This window comes from Temnothorax curvispinosus, unplaced genomic scaffold (genome assembly GCF_003070985.1).
Source record: "Temnothorax curvispinosus isolate PA1 unplaced genomic scaffold, ASM307098v1 QBEX01017869.1, whole genome shotgun sequence".
Classification (NCBI taxonomy): Eukaryota; Metazoa; Arthropoda; class Insecta; order Hymenoptera; family Formicidae; genus Temnothorax; species Temnothorax curvispinosus.
Genome location: NW_020227649.1, coordinates 1 through 6465, shown reverse-complemented (window position 1 = coordinate 6465; position 6465 = coordinate 1). Strand labels below are relative to the sequence as shown.

At 34.5% G+C, this 6465-nt stretch overlaps 1 protein-coding gene across 1 annotated transcript; it reads left to right on the top strand.

The window, feature by feature from the left end:
- The first annotated feature begins 3846 nt into the window (after positions 1-3846).
- LOC112467891 (COP9 signalosome complex subunit 2) lies at positions 3847-6331 on the top strand. The gene is made up of 7 exons (XM_025036784.1): positions 3847-4053; positions 4684-4878; positions 4961-5086; positions 5219-5386; positions 5540-5714; positions 5838-5976; positions 6070-6331. Exons 1-7 carry the CDS (start codon positions 4003-4005, stop codon positions 6329-6331), a joined length of 1116 nt encoding a protein of 371 aa, XP_024892552.1. The 5' UTR covers positions 3847-4002.
- Positions 6332-6465: the final 134 nt, after the last annotated feature.

Here is a 6465-nt window from a genome sequence, read left to right as displayed (position 1 = left end):
GCGTTTTACTGACAGTCAAAAAATGTTCATCAACAATCGATAATGTCCTTACACTTCAATTAATTTCAGACTCACTGAGCTACACTTGATAATCACGAAAATTTATCTACAGCTGGCTATCTTCGATAAAATCTCGTTGATTTAAAATTTTTTTATTTATGATTAAAAAATTTTTATTTGACTTTCTATTCTTTTTTTATTTAGAATTTCGTATATCAATATAAAATAGAAAATAAGTAGTATCGAAAAAGTCGATAATATTTTCTTTTCTATTTTTTATTGATACGAAATTTCGAATAGAAAAAAAATAAAAGGTCAAACAAAGATTTTTTTAATATCAAATATCGATAAACCTCTCTAACTCAGACTTCTCTTTTTTGTTATTTTTTTATATAAACCGCATTCTCTCTAAGCAAAATCGTCGCGTTTAATCTCGAGCACGAATATATAAATTTAAATACTATAATGTAAAAACATAAAACAACCGAAATTTAAAAATTAACTGATCAATCGATCAATAAATTAATACATAGACAAAAAATTTTAGTACAATCCGCGAGAATGAATGACGTGAGATCCAAAAGGGACGATAATTTCCGAAGCAATATTCACGCAAAAAGTATCAAGCAATAATCAATATAATGAATTTATCGTATTCTCGCGCATGTGACATTTGTCTTTATAAATTTTCACATATATCATGTATATTCATATAAACATCTCGTTATTTTATTGTAAAATGTTATTAAAATTACATTTAATACGATATATGAAATGTGTTTCATTTCACATTATATTATGCATTTTAGTATAATTGGTATATAACTATCAGTTTTGAGACATTTCTATATGTAAAAAAATGATTCTGTCCCGCGACAGAATATTTATTGGATTCTCATGTCATTTTATTTCATTTATTGATGCAAATAACTCAAGCTATTAGATAGATAGACTATAAAAGATTAGGATAAAATTAGCGCGTTATATATATGTATATATAAATAAAAATAAATATGCAATTTTTTAACAATCATTAATGTGATTGTTAATTTATATCTAATAAGATTCTTCAGAAGAATATGTGAATCTAAAATATCTTTTGATCTTTTCACTCATCCGTGATACATGCATCATGTTAAATTTGTTTATACATTTTGCTTTCTTGCACCAATTTTTGTAATATTTAATCCTGGAGAAAAGGAAAAAGAAAAGGAAAGAAATACATTTGTGAAAAAATATAAATTGTTGTAACAATAACTTTTTTTATATGTAATTGTTTGATTTATTTTATTTTATTGAACCTATCTATTCTTTATTTACAGATATTTCTCTTATTATTTTTTATTTCTTGAATTACACTTAAGCTATTTCTATCTATTGCCTATCTATAGAAAATTATTATTATTATTGTATATCTCAAAAATATGTAGAAATATTTTTAAAACCTTATTACCCGAAAAATAAACATCAAGAGAAAACTCAAGTGATGAGACACCTCATATTAAAAAAATATTCTATTTCTTGTAAAATTTTATTTTTATTCTTTATCTCTTTCTATGTCTATTTTTCAATAATTATTTTAAAAACAAATTTGAAAATGTAATTAATTTAATAAATTTAGTTAATTGATAACGAATATAGATACTTGACAATAAAATATATATTTCAAAATTCCAATGAATCACCTATAGGGTACACACTTGGCGGTTAGTGTACTATGCGATAAACATTAGACGCTGCATCAAATAAATGATGCATCGACATAACGAGCTCTGTTGTGAACTCGATATGTGCTAACGCGAGAGCATTCTCGCGTAAGCACAATAAATTGATAAATGATAGAGTTCCAGGATTAATTATTTAACCTAGTCTGATTTATAGTCTATCCATTTCAGGGCAACGGATCTGTGAAAAATCGCATTTATCTGCATTGTTAGATGGGAATAATACATAAATATACAATCTAATATTCACACAGATTCGTTTCCCCATTATAAAAAAAAAAATTCCTCACTCACCGACCGATGCGCAACGGGCGGAGTTATCAGCTACGTAGCTACGATGATACTGTAACATACAAACATAAGATTTAAATTAAAGAAGCGCTCAAAATAATCAACATTTCAAAAGATAATTCTTAATTCATTATATTGGCTTCTATAAAATATTTAGCAATACAATTATCTGTTTACCGAAAAAGATCTTTACAAGAATACAATTTTAGATAATTTTTCTCTGTCTTTAATTACTTTTAACTTATCAAAATGTAACAATTCGAATAAATGGAAACGAATTATTAATTTTATGTAGCTAAGAGGTGATACTTACCCCAAGGTTGCTCCGCCGGTGCCGGATGTCTCTCTCGGACCTCCTCCTCTCAGATCGTCAGCAAGTCTCTCTTCCTTCTCTTCTCACCGCACAGGACACTCGCGAGAAACACTCGCGGATAATAAATTACAATCGCCCGCGGCCTAATTATATTATCAATAAAATTCTTTTTCGCGCGATACTGTACGGCACTCCCGTTTATAAAGCCCATGAGAAGAATATTCCGTCAAGTACGCCGTAATATTTTTCAAATAGGCTTTGCAAAAGTCTTTTAGTCCGAATACTTGTACGGCACTCCCGAAACAAACGCGACGAACCGGCTGCGGTTCGTTTGTTCAATTAAATCGGCGGACGGAGACGGAGGGTACGTTAGCTTCCCCGTCTTTGGATTTTTATCCAAGCAGAACGAGAGTTTTGCTTGGATAACATCCTCGTACTGGATACTGGGCCTTCCCACCTCACCAAGGTCGTACCTATGGGGAAGGAAGTACTTTACTCTGTAATATAAAAGCAGACAATATCAAATTAAATTATATAAATATGAGATATTTCCCAAAATATATATATTATCACATTTTCTAACACGGATTTTTCGTGAAAATTTGAAAGAATCGCGACGCCGATTGCCCCGATTCGTTCCGCGTTCATCACCGCGTTAAATTAACGACGACGATGAAATGTTTGAAGATGTCAGTAACTTGGTACGACACCACGCGAATCAAGTGGACGGCTAGTAAAGACACGCAGTTAATTAATCAAAAATACAATAAAAATTAAATATTGCACGCACAATACGGCGGGATCGAGCACGATAAATCTCGCGAATGTAAATATTCGAATCACTCGATATACGATTTCACGTTGTCACTCTTTTCCCCTTTCGAAAAGAATCGGAGATAGCTCGCATTTACAATTCCGCCAGAGCGTTTAAAACACGACGCTATATTCGAGAGTCCAGATATATGACGAGACCGCGAGACGAAGGATTATCATCGCTCGCGAATGCATCACGAAACTGCAAATCACTCACAAATCACATAATCACAAATTACCGTACCTTCGCCTCGACGTCTCCGCCTCGAGCGATTCACACGACACATTCATTTCGACACTGTCCGACCAGACACTTGATCTTGATACATTGCGAAGCGAATTGCGAATTCTTGAGCGCGTAGTCGATTATTCCCGCAAAACGAGGAGCAGGAGTGCCAATCGCAGGAAAAAGCGCGTTCCGAAAAACACCATACAGCATTCACAGCCACAGCACGAAGCACGGCGACGGGCGCACGGAGCACTTCACAACTGTCCGAAATTCGGGAGAATGACCGAATGATTTCCGTAGGTAACGGTACTCCGAAAGTCGAAGAAAACAAGCGGCAAGGCCGCTCACCGACAAGAACAATCGATCGCACGCCGTTTCTGCGTTCAATGGTCGCGCCTATGGCCGCATGGCGTCTGGTTACCGGCACAGACCTGAGGCTACGCCACTGCATCGCGCAACAGCAGTGGCGTTTGTGGTGGTTTGTGGCGTTCACGCTTCACGCTCGCGCTAGCGCAAAGAGGCGGGTTTCAAAATAGGTACGCTTCGCCTGTACATACTCGCACATAACCGTCATTGTCAGCGGGGGACCGCGTAAAATCTGTGCTAACGTGGGCCGGAGAGAAACTCGCGAAATGTCAGATGAGGAGGATTTCATGTGCGAGGAAGAGGAGGATTACGGATTGGTAAGTTTCCCTCCGGAGGATCGCACGGCCGTCGTTTTCGCGGAACGTTCCGGCTCGCGGGTGAGGTTAGAATTTCTGGAGCACTCGCGTCCGGTATACAAAAATAGTCCGAGGGATACCTCGAATGGTCCTTCTCGATGAACGGGCCCGTCAAAACGGGTTCGACAAATCTTCCATTGTATCGTGCGCAAAACGTTTCCGATTTTTCGGTTGGTTATAGGTTATGTTTAGGAACCATCTTCGGCGGTGTTGAATTAAGCACGCTCTATTGTCCGGGTACATTCCGTTTCACGCATGGTGCAACATTTATCCTTGATTAACATTCGGTGAACAACAAGGATAAATGATACATTGGGCGCATGGTGCGTGAAATAGAATGCACCTTTAGACGTCGTTGACTGGACCAGCATCTCTCTAAACGCTTAATTTGTTTTAGCAGTATTCTGAAGACTCCAATTCTGAGCCAGATGTCGAAAATTAGTATTATAATAGAACAGCATCATTTATCCTTGTTTAACGTTTAGCGAATAACAAGGATAAATAATGCGTTATACGCATCATGCTGCGTGAAACGGAATGTACCCTTAGATGTCCTTGGCCCAGCATCCCTAATCGCCTAATTTGTTCCAGGAGTATTCTGAGGATTCCAACTCTGAGCCAGACGTCGATTTAGAAAATCAATATTATAATAGTAAAGCTCTCAAGGAGGATGACCCGAAAGCTGCTTTACAAAGTTTTCAGAAAGTACTGGATCTGGAAGGCGGCGAGAAGGGAGAATGGGGCTTCAAGGCTCTCAAACAAATGATCAAAATTAATTTTAAACTGGTACCTGAGAAAAAAATGTGTTAGACATACCTGTAGCTCTCTGATTGTACCATAAATGTTAAACGCAACGTCTCCTTTTCAGTCCAATTATAAAGAGATGATGTCGAGGTATAAACAATTGTTAACGTACATTAAAAGTGCAGTTACTAGAAATCACTCGGAAAAGTCAATAAATTCCATATTGGACTATATTAGTACATCAAAGAATGTAAGTACATTCAGCGAATAAGCATGTTATTGTATTTAGTATCTCGATAAATCGTTTTATTCTTGATTAATCTTTTTTTACTTACTTTAAATTTCTTCTGCATTTAAAAAAGTAACGAATATGTTTTTTAAGATGGAGTTATTGCAAGACTTCTATGAAACCACATTAGACGCATTAAAAGATGCAAAGAATGATAGGTTATGGTTTAAAACAAATACAAAATTGGGAAAATTATATTACGATCGTTCAGATTTTAATAAATTGGCGAAAATACTAAAACAGCTTCATCAAAGTTGTCAGGTGTGTATATGTATATAAGTATCATGTGAATGAATATATATGATATATACATATATTTAACTTATTATCAAATAAGTAACATGTGATTGAACACACATGTGCACATATTATTTATACCTATATTTAACTTAGTTTACATATATATTTTTTCAGACTGATGATGGAGAAGATGATCTGAAAAAAGGAACGCAGTTATTAGAAATTTATGCCTTAGAGATACAGATGTATACAGCACAAAAAAATAATAAGAAATTGAAAACACTTTATGAACAGAGCCTACATATTAAAAGTGCTATTCCCCATCCACTAATTATGGGTGTTATTAGAGGTAATAACATGAATGTTTTCCAGAAGCATACAATAATTTATAACGTTTTACGTTATCGCGACAATTTTGCAATGTATGTATATTGCTTTAGAGATACAAAGAGTAACAAAGTGCTTTTTTCAGAATGTGGGGGTAAGATGCATTTAAGAGAAGGTGAATTTGAAAGAGCTCACACCGACTTTTTCGAAGCCTTTAAAAACTATGACGAGTCTGGTTCACCGAGACGTACAACATGTTTAAAGTACTTAGTTTTGGCCAATATGTAAGTGTGATTATGTATTCTCCATTATTATGATTATTATCTAGATTATATTTATACAATTAAATATATATATTTATATGATTATGTTATTAGGTTAATGAAGTCTGGTATTAATCCTTTTGATTCACAAGAGGCAAAACCATACAAGAACGATCCTGAAATTCTAGCAATGACGAACTTAGTTGTCAGTTATCAGAATAATGATATTAATCAATTTGAATTAATTCTAAAACAAAATAGGAACAATATTATGGATGATCCTTTTATCAGGGAACACATTGAGGATTTATTACGGAACATACGTACACAGGTATATCTCATATCTTCAGCTTATATTAATGTTAGCATTAACTAAATTGTCTTACAATTTGCTCTGAACAAATAACAAATTAAGTAAATAATAGGCTATGAGAGCCGATGCAAGATCTAATATGCGGAAAAATTATATTTAACAATTCTTAGTCAATACATTAAAAATTTCAAACGTTT

Excerpts from the sequence above, each read along its gene's own strand:
- LOC112467891 (XM_025036784.1), top strand. The coding sequence starts at position 4,003 with ATGTCAGATGAGGAGGATTTCATGTGCGAGGAAGAGGAGGATTACGGA. Across the intron at positions 4,879-4,960 it reads TCAAAATTAATTTTAAACTG|TCCAATTATAAAGAGATGAT; the intron begins GTACCTGAGAAA and ends TCTCCTTTTCAG. Across the intron at positions 5,387-5,539 it reads AGCTTCATCAAAGTTGTCAG|ACTGATGATGGAGAAGATGA; the intron begins GTGTGTATATGT and ends ATATTTTTTCAG.